The sequence below is a fragment of the Hevea brasiliensis genome, chromosome 9 (assembly GCF_030052815.1).
Source record: "Hevea brasiliensis isolate MT/VB/25A 57/8 chromosome 9, ASM3005281v1, whole genome shotgun sequence".
Taxonomy (NCBI): domain Eukaryota; kingdom Viridiplantae; phylum Streptophyta; class Magnoliopsida; order Malpighiales; family Euphorbiaceae; genus Hevea; species Hevea brasiliensis.
In genome coordinates, this window is record NC_079501.1 from 6,105,955 (window position 1) to 6,121,893 (window position 15,939).

The 15,939-nt window shown below is 31.1% G+C and overlaps 2 protein-coding genes and 1 long non-coding RNA gene across 3 annotated transcripts; 1 reads left to right on the forward strand and 2 right to left on the reverse strand.

Moving 5' to 3' along the window:
- Nucleotides 1-1,499: 1,499 nt before the first annotated feature.
- Nucleotides 1,500-3,125, reverse strand: LOC110639804 (probable WRKY transcription factor 65). The gene is made up of 3 exons (XM_021790890.2): nt 2,707-3,125; nt 2,392-2,535; nt 1,500-2,229 (listed from the first exon to the last, which is right to left on the reverse strand). Exons 1-3 carry the CDS (start codon nt 2,784-2,786, stop codon nt 1,680-1,682), a joined length of 774 nt encoding a protein of 257 aa, XP_021646582.2. The 5' UTR covers nt 2,787-3,125; the 3' UTR covers nt 1,500-1,679.
- Nucleotides 3,126-4,706: 1,581 nt separating this feature from the next.
- On the reverse strand, nt 4,707-9,626 carry LOC110639838 (uncharacterized). Its single transcript, XR_002491975.2, has 2 exons — nt 9,304-9,626; nt 4,707-4,922 (listed from the first exon to the last, which is right to left on the reverse strand). It is a non-coding gene; the product is annotated as an uncharacterized LOC110639838 (long non-coding RNA).
- Nucleotides 9,627-13,474: 3,848 nt separating this feature from the next.
- LOC110639835 (uncharacterized) lies at nt 13,475-14,678 on the forward strand. The gene has a single exon (XM_021790929.2). The coding sequence runs from the start codon at nt 13,650-13,652 to the stop codon at nt 14,487-14,489; it is 840 nt and encodes a 279-aa protein (XP_021646621.2). The 5' UTR covers nt 13,475-13,649; the 3' UTR covers nt 14,490-14,678.
- The last annotated feature ends 1,261 nt before the right edge of the window (nt 14,679-15,939 follow it).

A 15,939-nucleotide genomic window follows, 5' to 3' on the forward strand; every position in this document is an offset into this window, starting at 1 on the left:
TAAAAAATATTTCTTAGAATTAAAATCCTGGAGAATAATGTGAAAATTCTAAGAGTTAACGTAATTGATAAATCTAGATATTTTCACATACAACAAAATATATTTAATGTATATAAAAAATAAAACATCATCCTTTTGCAAATATATGGTATAACATACAAAATTTGTAAGTAAAATGATCAAATGCAAAGAATAAATCTTTCAGGGCATGACCTGTTGGCTTTTCTTGACAAGTGACTTAGTGACTAGCACGCCTGAGAGAATGGAAAAATTCTGCCGTGCAAAATGGTTCCTTCCTCACAGTAAAAGTAAAATTCTCATGAAATAAGGAGATCGAACCCTATTTTTTATGTAAATCGAAAAATATGTACACGGTAGGGTGCAATTATAATTCTTTTTAAAATTTTGAGTTTAATTAATAATTTTCAAAGTTTAGGTAGAATTACAAAAAATTGAAAAATTCAGTTTTTTTTTTGTAATTATTCATATTTAACGTGACGTTGAGTTGGTGTTTTATGTAGCACATCTTTATTCCTCTTAACTGTAATATCCTACGCGAAAAGGAAGATCTCAGTTGAGAGTGATTCTCTGAAAGGACTTATCTCGCTGGTGATCTTGTCCAAATGAGGGGCAGAAATGAATCGAGTCACACATCGGAAAGGCATAAAAAAGTGAAATGCCTTATAAGATAGCAAACCTCTAACTTGGATAGCGCGTTTTTGGACATCAAAAAAGGGGTTCAAAAGACAAAGCTATAAAGTCCAGTGGGTTAAAGCGAACAATATTATCCAATTCCAAGAGGGGCGTTACGATTGGTATCAGAGCCTACAGTACGGTTTGGTTTGGGGACGAATCAGGCGGAAGCTGATTGGACATGGCTCGCTGGTAACTTTTTAAAGTTTAGGATTTAATTTATAATTTTTAAAATTTGAGATAGAATTACAAATATTTAATTTTTTTTTAATCATCCCATGAAAATATTAAAAAAAAAAAAAATTGGATGTTTGTTTTGAACTAGGAGGAACCAGGCCAATCCTCCCCTTAACGAGGGGAACTTTTTGGCTTGGCATTTACTACAAGAGAATCTGTAAACTGTTTACCGTTTACACTGCTAAAAATAAAAGCAGCATAAAAATTCTAGAATGGTTATGCTTCTAGGGGAGTTGTACCCCGCCTGAAATTCCCCTATCAATCAATCTTCAAAAATAAAATAAATGAAAACACGAAGAAAACACAAAAACATCCAAAAAGACCAAACATCTCTCTTCCGCCAAATCAACCACTCACCAGAAGCAAAAGAAAAGAAAGCCTTATCTCGTTCGTAAAAGATCTTGAAGCACTCACTCGTGAACCTCGTGCTTTCTTTAATTAACATGTACAGAAGGATGCAACCACTAAAAGAGACCTCTCACTCACTCATTTAGTCATTTTAGTCTCAATCTCAAGAGAAGATATCACATGATATGATAGCTCTCCACTACCTCTTGTTGGAGCAAAAGTAGTGCAACTTTTTTAGTCATTTGGTGAAAATAAACAAGAAAACAAGAAGCTGCCATTCTACCAAGCAGCAAATAACAACAACTGCTACTACTACCGCTAGTATTGGCTGTATATATTATACTATCTTTATATGAACATTGTTACATTTATCTAGGCTGCAAGACTCGAGAACACTACGATCAAGAAGGGACAACAGGAATCCTTTCATCGTAAAAATTGCGCCACATGAAGCTAGTGAAAGCTGAGTATGTGGGTAGCTCCTCTAGCTCATCAAAGAAGTCATTTTCTTCTGATTTGGGCGTTGCAAGTGTCATCAGTGCAGGGCATGAGACGGGCTCTTCATCCAAGAGAATACCCGCAGTTTTTTCTGCAGGATTCTCAGTGAAAGGGTCTTCTTGGCTAATCATAATATCTTGAGAACAATTTACTGGGGATTGTAAGTAGTGGAAATTGTGACTTTCATTGTCATCTTTATGGCTGATAGCCATAGTCTGTTGATTCTGATTCTCCCTTTCCTGTTGTTCTCGTTTTGGAGTTGTAGGATGATCTTCAGTGGATTGTGTTTGGGAGTCTTTTATTTGTTGGTTCAGGTTGGTGTTGAGGAGATCAGGACCTGGGTGGTTGTGGGTAGAGGTATAAGTAATGATCAGTACTGAAGCATCTGTTCTGCATCTCTCCACTTGTTTTTTGGCTGAACAGCCCTTTGATGTGCTGCACCTGTAATACCCCCTACATAAAAGAAGCATGAAACCAGTGACAAATCTTGAAGAATAATCATGCTCAACAATGATGGAACAAGAATTTTTGGTAATAATTAAGTTGATTTGAAGATAATTAATTGGAAAAGATAGACTACATCCAAATTCCAAAGGAAACAGGAAACTAATTAACCTTGGATATGGAGATCCTTTAATAGGTTTTTGCCCATATTTTCTCCAAGACCAAAAATCAGAAGGCGGCCCTTCATTCTTTATTTTCCCAGCATTTTCTCCAATCCTCACTGTAACAACAGTCTTCTCAACCACCTTCCTACAACTGCAGAAGAGAAAAAAAATGAAAAGAAAATTCGAGATATCAAATAAATTTTTGGATTCAAAAAGAACAAAGCCAGGAAAAAATAATGCTAATTTCAATGATCTCTTTACATTGTAGCATACCACTGATTAAAGTAAATGAAAGAAGAACAAGAAGAGCGTATTAACCCACCTTCTTTTGGATGCCTGAGTTTCTGATTTGATTTCTGATAATTTGGAGTCTAGTTTTGGAGAGCAAGGAGAACCATTCATGACTACTTTTTGCTGTTATGGCTGCTTCTTATCTTATGCCAAAAAAGCTTTAGATTAGACAGTGAAGATAGTTATGAAGATTCAACTTACAGAGAAGTGAAAAAGGAAAAGAACAGGATCAAGCTCGAACTCTAATTGATTGAGAGAGAGAGAGAGAGAGAAGAAGCAGGAGCTAGGAAAGAGGAACAGGGCAGTTAACTCGGATACAATAGATGACAAACAACCCCTCTCATCAAGTTGCTTTCTCTCTTTTCTTTTCACTTATTAGATATAAAGCAATGAACAAGAACAAACAACAACCATGTACATAGATCACCATCACTCACTCCCCCACCTTGCGATAAAATAAAGAAACCCAACCTCTCTTCTACAGTTGCAAGCAAATGTATAGATAGATATTTCAAACAAAAAACATGCTGGCCCCATGCGCTCACGTCATCCGGCTGGCTAGAGCAAACCCACTAGTGCCATACCTTATTTTCAGAGTTGCCATGTGGATATTATCACAGTGGATGTGACAAGTATGAAATTTTCTTCCAAGATATATAGACCCCACATCTGGTGATTTGAGAACTGCCAAATGCAAAAGTTAAAATTGGGCTTTGGTTTTTACTGGATTTGGTGGGGAGGCCATGTCATCATCGCTCTCCTTAGCTACACGTTACCATCCCATGGCTGCAACACTTTAAATAAACATCAAAGGTGAGTTTACCTTTTTTCATTAATGAACATTAATTTTGCTCGTACAGATGAAATTTAATTACATTTTTTACATTAATAACATGCATCCTTAAGTAATAATGAGTAATGGGTTGATATGAATGGTGAATGCTCAATCCTTGAAAAATCTACTGAAAGCCTTTAAAAAAAAATAATTGCAAATATTATAATTATTTTACTAATTTTTTTATAAAAATTTAATAATAATAAAAAATAATTTCATATAAATATTTTTTTAATAATTATATATTATTAATAAATTTTAATAAGAGTATTTCATTCAAAATAATAAATAAAGTTAAAACGCTACCATTTAAAACATAGTTTCTAGAATTATCAACTATATATATATATTTGGCACTCAAACTTTTTTTATTTTATCACAAATAGGTTAATATAATTATTGAAGTTCAAAAAGCCATCAGTTGAAATTACTTCAATAATTAAACCAATCACGGTTTTAATGAAAAAAATAAATAAAGTCCAAACTCTTTAACAAATTTGGAACGTATATATAAATAATATCAGGCCTGTCTCAATCTCAGCCATTCATTTTAATATGTGATTTATGGTTTAATTATTACTAAATCACATACTGGCTCCTACTTAAATTCACTTTATTTAGTTGGAGAAAAAACTTTTTTAATTTTTTTTAATTTTTGATAAAATTATTTTTCAAAATTTCTAATCAAAACTAAACCAAAAGTTTTATTTTTATTTTAGCGGTGAGAGGGTACTTAATGCGTACTGGGATGTGCTCAAATCAGTTATACTTTAGTTAATGGGTTCATTTAAAATAAATTATTTATGAAAAAAGAATTTATGCACAATTATTTATAATTTTTTTTAATTTAAATTAAAAAAATAAAATTTTTATTTTTCAATTAAAATTTAATAAAAAATAATTAAATTAAATTCTTACAAAATTTTATATCCTAAATAAGAAAAATAAGAAAATGCTATAAAAAAGCAAACAAAATTTTATAGCCTATGTAACGACCCAAGCCAAGGATCATTATCGGCGTTAGGGATTGGATCAGTTTAAAGCTGTCGGAACCCGTAGCAAGCCTAAAACCTAAGAAACATACGTACATTCTTGCATCTCACCATCTTAACATATATCAAACCATCAAACCTTAGTCTTTTCATCCATACATAATATAATAATGGTTCATAATTTAAACCTTAACACACATAATATCCAAATTGTAATGGTTTCAAATGCATACTCTCAAAAGGGCTTACACAACATAAACATCATTATACTTGAATAATATTACATACTTCCAAATTCTTTTAATCTTATCCATTCATAAATTATATGTCCATCTACCTATATATTATACAAAAAGAAGGGCTAAGACTACTCTTGATGCTCTTTCTTCAAAGAACTCTTCTAGTCCAATAACCTTGCACCTAGGAGTTGGAGGAATAGGTTAAGCTTACACAAGCTTAGTGAGTAAACTAACCATCATTAATTTTATCATTCATTCATATGCGTGCAATGCATCATTCACATAGATTTTCACATCGCAAAAAGTAAGATAGACATTATCACTAATAATTTTCAAACTTTCCTTTAAAACATGACCTGTGTCATGTACCTAAAGGCTATTATCAAATCTCTCTTGAAGGGCAACATCAAGATCTCCTTTTAAGATTTGCTTATGGATTCATAACATACGCAACATTACATAACATAACATGGGGGTAGTAATAGGTTATCCAATATCCATCAATGTATCAACAACAATTTATACAAATATACAACATTTTCGTGTTTTAAATACATACATCTTAAATAATTATAACATGATACATGAAAATGCTCATTAATTACCTGTAAATAGTTTATATTTTATTAAGGTTAGAGTTACTCATCTCTTATAGCCTATCAACCTCTTTACTCGAACAAGAGTTATCCTCAGATTCTTACTGTTCCGAGTCCCTCAAGCTCGATCCTATAAAATCGGACCCTAAAGCTGTAACATCCTCACTTTAGCTAGTCAAAATGCATCTCTTATTCGATGACTAATGTCGGTCCCAGACTAGAGAATGTTTGAAATTATAAATAGACTAGAGTAATGTTTGAAATTATAAATAGACTAGAGTGAGGAGTTATAAAGAAACTAAATAATGCTCCTAAAAATCAAAAAAAATTTTTAGAAACGAAATACACTAAGGTTAAACGAGCCGAAACCCCAGGGATCAATAACCCGAAGGGGAAGTGACGGTGAAGGCCGTTAGCAACCCTAAACCCAGGGAAAAATTATAAAATAATTATTGGGACTCCAGAGAAGGGTCATTGAGGTTCTTATGGAATTAGAATGCCAAAGAAATGCTTAGAAAATTTTTTCTATCGGTACACACAATTTTGGCTCGTTAAGCTAAACGGATGGCATTTTGGTCATTTTCGTCTTCAGAGATGATTTTTGGCCAACTTGTCCAGTTAAATAAATAATTTATATAACATAAAATATGAATAAATGTTATTAAAAATTTAATTGAAATTAAATAGACAAGAAATGGAGAGAAAATGAAAGAAAATGGAATTATGACATCATAATGATGTCATTAAAATTCTCCCAACCAATCCAATGTTGACACATGGCATAATCTTATTTAAAAGAGGCTATATGGGCAGACAATGAAGAAAAAAAATCAGAACTCTCCACCTTCTTCTTCTTGCCATCACCCACTCCCACCATGGCCACCATGAGCAAGCTTTTGAAAGCTTGATTTCACTAGCTTTTGTCCCACAAAACCCTAACCTAGCAACACAAAAAAGTGTTCTTACACCTTGGAGAGTTATTTGGGAGCAAAAAGAGAAGGAAAAGAGGAACCCTAGCAAGTGGGAGATCTCACTCCATTAGAGGTTTGTGACCTAACCTTGAATTTCACTTTAAATTCATGTTTAAGGACAAGAATGAGTGTAAATCATAAAGAAATTTATTGAATATCATTTGTATGCAAACCCATAATTTCGGCAGCCTTGATTGGGGTGAGATTGTGATGATTTTTGTGGAGTTAAATTAGTAGTATGGCTGCCCACAATATGTATTTCTTAAGTGGATTGATGAAATGCAATGATAATGCATGGTTTGTAAAGTTTGAGTTAGGGTTTGGGGTGAAAAAAATGAGACTTTGATTATGTGATGATGGAAGTAGGTTTTAATGGTCAATTAGTGACCATTTGGTTCTGTTTAAATAAAAAAATGAAGTGAATTGTGTAGTGGGATTGGAGTTTGGTGTGGCTGCCCTTGGTGACCTGCAGGACTAGGCATGAGTTCAGCAGGTTTGGGCTGCAATAATTGAAATTGTAGAGGTTCAATTGGTGCAAGGCCAATTGTACATGAAACTAGACACATAATAACACAACTTTGGTGAAGAAATCATGCCCAGAAAACCAAACCAAGTTGACCAAAAGATTGCCCTAATCCGGGTGACCTGCATTCTGCCTGGGCAAAATGATCAAATGAACAGTGTTTAGTCATTTGGCCATAGTTCAATGTAGAAAGTCTAATTGACCCGAAATTTTACTAGCAACAAGCTGAGATATAGACCAATAATTTTCATGAAGAAACCTAACATAAATTATGACCATAACATATTCAAAAAGTGACTTGAAGTCACTGCTCCTAACACTGTAGATTTGGTCAGTCTAGAAATTCTAGAAAAATTTCAATCCGGACAGTTGTGGTTTTTGAGCTATAACTTGAGCTACAAAACTCCAAATGGAGTGATTCAAAAAAGAAAATGCAACTAGACAAAATAAGGAACAACTTTCATGTTGATCATTTTGCCAAATTCCCACTGCAAAAATGACTAATTGAACAGTAAACCCAAAGCTAGAAAACTGAAAATTCTGTCCAATTAACATTAAGCTTAGAAATGGTATTGGCAACCAATACCAACAATTTTAAAATGCAAAATGTAGTATGTTGATTATATTTATACCAATATACCTATTGTCAATGCAAAAGTCAACATTTTAGTTGACTAATGAAATGAATAGTAGCCATAAAATTTCAATTTCAAAGAATTACATAAATCAAAAGTGTTAAATGCCCTAGTATGCCTAATGTGATTGGTTTGGATAGGTTGGCATACCAATAGGGTTCTGCTAGCAGTATTGCTTATGGCTTCACGCCATTCTGTGTTTCATGGCCTTCCATGCCATTCTGTAATAAAATAGCCTTTGGCTATGTTGATTGAGATAATATACTTGGGTTTTATCCCTGATGATTATTACAGCTTATTAGCTGTTTTGTTGCACACCGGGAGACACAATGTGACCGATGGTGTGATGGTCCGAGGTACTTAGTACTCAAGGCGGTTACGTTTATCGATCCACCAACTAGTATGGGTTACTCGGGCAATGATAATAAACTTTACCAAATTTTAATCGAATAATACTGCAAATAATATCAGAAATTAAGTCTACCCAAAAATATAAACATACATTCTACATACTTATTTTTATTTTATTTTATTTTATTTTATTTTATTTTATATTGTCATCGCTAAGCTGAATTGCTTAGCGCGTTGCTTTTGCCACGCGCAGGTACTGGAGACCTAGCTGGGGAGCCCAGCAGACATCAGACCGGGTGAGCCTTCAAATCTGCATCCGGAGTCCAGAGTTACCTTACATCTGCAGTGCACATGGTAGGACATTAGGATTTTGGGGTAGCATTTTATATTTTGTATTTTGTATTAGTTTTGGATTGTAACTATAAACTCTTTAAATTATTTGATGATGTAAATATATGAAATTTCATATTATTGAAAATTTCTGTATAATGTATGTTGATAAATAAAATGTTGAGAAATATTTATGAATGAGCTTCCAGTGATGATATGAACAGAAAAGAAAATTTTCTAAAAATAATATTGAGATTTTGAGATTGAGTTGAGATATGTATGTATAATGGAGTCTGGATTTGGAAATTATATTGGAAGTGTTTTTAAACAGGTTCAGAAGAACTGTTTTCCAATTTACAGTAGGCACTCTGCCGGATTTTCTATAAAAATTTCAGAAAAATTCAGATTTATCAAAAATTGAAAATAAATGAGTTAAAAGGGATAAATTGTAATTAAAATATGAATTAGTGCTCCAGTACACTGAGTGGCATAACTTGCTCGGTTACACTGTAGACAGGTAAGGGGTATCACAAAAGCATTATACAAGGCTCTAAAATTATATACATAAAATAAATATCCTATTCTAAACCCTTAGAAACCATGAAATTAGGTTTTGGAACTTCAGGATCAAAGAATAAAATAAGTGGGCAGAACCAAGTTCAGCTGCCGAAGCCTAGGATTTTGGCTATCGAACCTTGGAACATTAAGTGCTCATTTTGGGCAATAACCACTGTGGTTGCCAAAGTTTGGGACTTCGGTTGCCGAACCTATAAAATTTCAAAATTTTTCAAGAAAATGCAAGCTTTGGCTACCGAACCTTTGGCTTTTTGCAGCTGAACCTGAGAATTTTCAAAATTTCTAAGTCGAAAACCTGCCGATCCCTTCTCCTTTAACACCTAAACTCATTTCAAAATTCCAAAACACAACCCCATCACACATACACATCTCTAGGTCCTAGAACAATAAAAAAACATGCTTAATACCTATATACATTTATCAAAACTCAAATCCTAGGTTTTCCTCAAAACCAACATAGTATAAACTTCATAAAAAACTTAACTTAAAACAACTTTTTATGAAATTAAAGTTTTAGAAATCTAACGCCTCATCAACTCTCTTAGATCTATCTATTAGATCAAGAAGAAAAGAAAGTTACCTATTTTCTTGAAATATGGAGGCGGAAGAACCAAAATTTTAAAACTTGAATAAACTCTTCTACACTTCTAAATGAAAAAATCCACCTCTAAATCTTCAAAAACTCAAAGGAATCTTTTCAATGAGTTTCTTGTATGCCCCAATAGTTGAGAGAGAGAGAGGAGAGAAGAAAATCCTAAGTATTTTGAGTTGAAAATGAGTTGTGATTCCTTTTTATACCCTTGATAGTTGGGGGACTTTTCGGCTATTGAAATTCACACTTTCATTTGCTGGAGTCGATTCTACCAAAATGGGCATCTGGACCAAAAAGAGATTTTGGCTGTAAAAAATTTGTCTTTCGGTCGTTAAAGCTCCTTTTGCCTAAAACACTTATTTAAAACTTTTAAAGAATAAAATCCTTAAAACGTTTTTCATTCTTAAATATATTTTGAACATTTTAAACACACATAGATGCACCTTCTTTTACATTTTACCGCCACTCCCAAGATAGTGAAATCTCAGTATTCACCAAAATATTTCATTACGGACAGATATTCTGATATCAAAAAATGGCAGGTATTACAGCTTACCATAGTTGTATAAATTTTGCATAAAAATTTTGATTTTATTTTTGCAAATTATAAATTTAAAAAATTTTAAGTGATATGTGTTTAAATTAAAAAAATTAAAAATTAAGAAATCAGTCGTAGTCATAGAAGTCACGAATTTATTTCTTAAAATATGAATCTCACAATCCAATTTTTTATTCATTTTTCCTCTCTCCAAACTCTTTCCTTCGCTTTCTTCCTTTTCTCGAATCTCTCTTTATAAAAGTGTATTTAATTAAAGAAAAAAATTATTTAGACTCAAACTATTATAAACTTTATATATAAATATGTGATTTTTATTTATTTTATATATAAATTTTAATATATATCTTATATCTTAGCACATAATAAATTAAATATAAATAAATTTTCTTAATTAAATATTTGCTCCCAAAATATAGATATCATTTATTGGTGTAAGCTAAATTTGGCAACGAATATCAATTCAAAATCAAAATCGATTAAAATTGTATAAGCTGAAATTGATATTAACTTATATTAAATTAACTGATTTTGTTTCGAGTTAAACTGAATTTTTTTTTAATTTTTAACAAAAAATAACCATTAAATTTAATTAAAATTAAAGTGAACTGAAATAAAAAACTGAAATGAAATCAAATTGAAAAAACCCTTAAAGTTATATTTCAATCCTAAAAAATTAATGCTATATTTAGATAAATAAAGGGGAAGAAAGAAAATAAAAGGGAAAAATAAGTGAAAGAAAATATATCTTTTTATTTGATTGTGAAGAATTTTGTTTTTTTTTTAAAGAATAAAGATGTTATTTTGGATTTACATTTATACCCTTAATATTAGAAGATCTTTCTTGATCGGTGGTAAGTTGGAATTATTTTCAATCATCTATTATTTTCCTTTGTGTTTCCAAACAAGAGAAAGTGTCTCACTTTATTTTCCACTTTCACGTTTATTTTCTTTCCTTCTCTCTTTCCTCACAACCAAACAGGGTAAATTGAAACCATCGATTCATGCTCTTGGAATCAGACCATGGGTCCATGGCCAGCCCTACTGTTAGCCACCAGGTTCAGTTACTTAGAATGGGTCCCATAAAAACCTTTGTCCTGTGAACAATGGAACCTAAGGAAGCAAAGATTCAACCCGTAGGGGAGAAAGTTATTTTAAACACTATGCGTGAAATTAATATCAAATTCCAAATTTGAAACGATTGAAATGTACAATCAAATTTTCTTTAACTCATGTTTTATTTACTTTGAAATATATTATATATATATTTAAATTATATTATTTATAATAAATTACAATTTAATTTTAAATATTAACTTTGGTTACATTTAGATATTATTGTATGAATATCATCTTTTAATAACATATTTTTAATACATTCAATGAGTTACATAATTAAGTATCTATTTGCCTATAATTCTCCACACTATCTCATTGCATGTTTTAAATGTTTATTTGCATAAATATGAGTTTGAAATGAAATGAAAATATTATCTAATTTTAGATATTTTTTTAATATTTTTATTTTTAAATGCAAATCAATAACACCCATTCAATTATTATTTTTTTTTTAAATAAATTAAAGCCTTCGTCATTTAATTCTCTTTCCCATAATTGAGTTAGCAATGCATTCAACATACTCAAGGAATCATCACTTTGCTTTGCATTAGATATTTATGTTTGATATAACATATTATGTATAACACAGATTTTTCTAAATTGTCTCAAAATGAAATTTCCTGTATATATTATCCTTCTAATATAGTTAGTATATTAAAAATATATAATGATAAATTGCTGATAAACTAGTGGGGTGATCTGCGTGGCTAATGGCATTGACTTGCATACGGATCATAGACCCTCAACCTTAGGTACCAAACCACCGAATGTGTGTCGTGGAAGAAGCTATCTGCATCAAATGACATATGGGAGTAACGTGGGACCCATTGAAATTTGACCTACCTAACTCTAAAGGATATGATTGGTGGGTTCTTCCGCAGATGCAACGAAGACATCTACAGTAGCTGACCTGGTCAACAGCTCAAATCATCGACAACCAAGTATTTCAATATATATATATATATTCAATAGGTGCATGATCCTGTGGGTACGGGCAGCCATTTCCTTTAATTCTGTCCAATAATTTCATCAATAGTTTAGTTTTTATAAATTATTTTAAAAAAAGTTTAGTTTTTGTAAATATTTTATTGCAAATTTTAAATATTAAAATAGTATGGACATAATTTTTTTTTATTTTAAAAAATGAGTTAATTAATCAAATTGTGTAGGAAATTAATCCATACATTTACACACACATAATAATAAGCTAAAGGATAATTTGAGTGATCGACTTTGTTCGCCTAGCCGTACTTGTCTCCATTACGTCTGAATGATCGCAAGAAGGGCAACCAAATAGGGAAAAAAAAAAAAAAGGGAATTCAAAAATTATTTATAATTTTTTTTTTTTTATTGCGGATGATTATTTGACATCCGGCGGGCAATTTTTCCGTACTTGTCTTCATGTGTACAGAGAAGGTAGTAATTATACTGCAGATTGACTAGCTACTTCACCGACTTCCAATCCTTTGGGCTTTCATGTTGTTGGTGACGCCCTGTTGGTCTTGCTTTTCGGCTTTCCCATGATTTGATCGGGCCATTGGGTGGGCTATCCCGTTAGTGGTTTCTGTTCTAGTCTATATCTATTAAAAAAAAAAATCAATTTATAGGAGAAGTGCAAATTTTCTTCTGCCTTAGTTTTATTCTTAGTTGAGATCCATATTTTATTAAGATTCTTTTTACATTAAAAAATATATATATATATATATATATTTTTTTTTTTTTATTGACTTGTTTTATATTAATTTTTCAGGTGGTTAGTTAATTCATTTCTGAAAAAAAAAAAAATTAAGTATATATATCAAAATATATAAATATTTTTATTTTTAATTTATTGAGATTTGAGAAGTCCTAGCCGAGCCGACTGTAAAAATTAATTTTTAATGCTTTTCTTATCTTGCTGGCTCGATGAACAGCTTTCTTCTGCTCGGGATAAAATTCGAATAAAAACACATATTTTATATACGTGCAACATTTTCGAGATTGTAAATGGCATATGAGATGGATGGATTTTAATAATTTAGAAAGTGTTTTGCTTAATTTATAAAAGTTAATTTTTATTTAAAATTTTATATATTTAATTAAAATATTTATAAATAATTAATATATTGTAAATATATTTATTAAAAATTAATTTATAAATATATTTATTATTAAAATTATTAAAAATAATATTAAATAAATTATATAATAATATTGAAAGTAATATGATAAAATATTTAATTAAATTAATTTATATTATTATTAAAATAAAAAATTAATTACTTAATTTATTTTTTATTAATTTATAAATTCAACTTGTAGGCTAGAGAAAGTCCCCTGGTTGCTTCGCTGGGTTTGTTACCTCTCCCACACGAAATCTATACCGACCTACAGTCATGTATCCTCAATGCTACATATATGTAGAACACTTAAAAAAAAAAAAAAAAAAATCCAACGGATAAGAATAATAACATCGCGTGCCAGCAAAATAAGGTTGCACGAGGGCACATAGAGCGTATCTATAAAGACCATGTCTTCTGTTGACTAAGTTTAACTAAGGACGTGGCAAACAACTTTACATTCTTATATTTCATTTGCCAGAGCCATGGCTATTTGGTCATATAAATAGACTTCATTCCATGTTTCTTACCATGTAATCAAGTTTAGATTTCAGGTCAATATGCTTTGGCAGCAGACCAGTGGGCAACAAAAAGCCAAGGAGTTCTATGCCATTTTTGCAGAACCCTTTCAAGTTCTCACAATCACCATCCTCAGTATCTTGCTTCCTCTCTCCTTTCTCCTCCTTGCTAGGCTCTCCTGTTACAGCTATCTCTTAAGCATCGCAGCTGATCCTGCACAGCCACCTTCTTCTTTTCTCTTCTCTTTGTTTCTTAACTGCAAGCCAGTAATTCTTTATTTTCTTGTTTCGTTTGTTAGCATATCCACTCTTCTCCATGGCTTGACTGGCAGAATTACCCTTCTTAGTGAGTCACCAGGTGAAATTTACCGACCCCGTTTGTACACTGCATGGATTTTACTATGTACATTACAACTATGCGTTGGCTTGGGCATTGAAGGTAGCATAGCAGCTGAAATTGATGGTTACAGTTTCGATAATGAAAGAAGTTTGTTAAGTAGGGTTATATTTTTCCTGGGTTTACACGAGACTATGCTTTATTGGTGTAGAACCGTCGTTAAACCGGTGGTTGATGACACAATGTTTGGAGTGGCTAAAGAGGAAAGGTCTGTTCAAACGGTGGCTATGGCTGTGAGCGTTGGCATTTTGTGGTGGTGGAGGTTGAGGGATGAGGTTGAATCTCTGGTTATTGCAGTCGAATCAAGGAGGGAAAGGTTAGTGGGTATAGGCATGGCTGACTTGCTTGGTTGGTTGCTGTATTATCTCACGGTAGCCATTGGCATTGTAAGAGTAGTGAAAGGTGTAATGTGGGTTATGTTGCTTTGTAGGAGGGTGAGGGGGAATTCTCATCATAACCCTTGTGGAAATGAAGACAAGGTATAATAATAATAATAATAATAATAATTTTTAATTCCGCAGTTATTATTTTTGGCAACTACTACTTTTGATTTGCTTAATTTAGTAATTAAATTTTGCAGCTTTTATTCATTTTTTAAAAAATTGTACTGTCAACAATTATCAATCAACACTTACAAAGCTTTCTCTTGAAGGAAAATAAACCATACTTATTTAGATGAGTTGTCCAATAATCACTTCTTAATAATTTGTGGTCCCACGCAAATTTTTTAAAATTTCAATTTACACATTATCTTTGAGTTTGAATTTTTTTTAATTATCTATTTTAAATAGTTTATTTTTATAAAAAAATAATTAATTTTTATTACATAATTTATTAATTTTACTTTCTTATTTTTGTTGTCTTCAACTATAGGATAAAGATATGACTGCATAAGTAAAAAGTCATCGGTACTATTCCATCATAAAATCCAAGAATATATAGATTGCCTTGTTAGCACACAATCAACTGTCACGTACGTTGTGTACTCTTCCTACGGGCAGATCGATCGATTATATCTATATATATATAATTAAAAATTTTTTGATAAAATTTGTAATTTATAATTTTATTACCACATGATTTTATTTAAGATTAGTTATCAAATTCAATCTTACATAGTTTAATCTCCTACTAAAAAACTTTTTTAAAAAAGAAATTATTTATTGTACTTACTTGAAATTAAAATATTAAAAATATTTATTTTTAAATTTCATTATTTTAATAAAAGAAGCTAAATACTATTCATGCAAGTGGTGTGCTTATAAATTAATTATTACAATTTAATCTTGAAATAAATTATTTTGCAAAAAAAATATGTAATTCACCAAAATTGAGAAAAAGGATAAAGCTGTTGCTTTCCGTATTAGCATTAAAAATAATTGCCATGCTTGTGTACCAAACGCAACTGAAAGATCATCTTCCTATCCCATAAAGGCATTGCTTTGCATTCAATAGTCCTTTAAAGGATGAGTTTTCTAATTTTATTAGTTATATAAACTAAATATTATCTTACTATCTCAGTTTTTAATTTCCTCTAAAATCAAGATCGTATCTTAAATTAGCAATTGAAAATTTTAATTCTGAATATGAGATAATGTTATCAATTTAATGAATTTTATTATTATTTAATTAAATTTAAAATAATAAATTCATTCTATATACAGAAATATGTAATTATATAATAAATTCATAATATATATAATAATGATTAAATGTCTAATAATTTTCAATTAAATATACAAACAACCTAATGAGAATTTTCTTATATAAACATCATGAATCAATGGAGTTTGGCACCCAATGAATTGTAAAACGGGGTAAGATGGCAGGGCAGCGATGAAAACGAACAGCTCCCACTGATGAATTAACCGAAATTGCTCGAAGTGCAAGTCTAGCGTCTTTTGACTTTTCAATGAATCCCAGTCCAATCCTCTT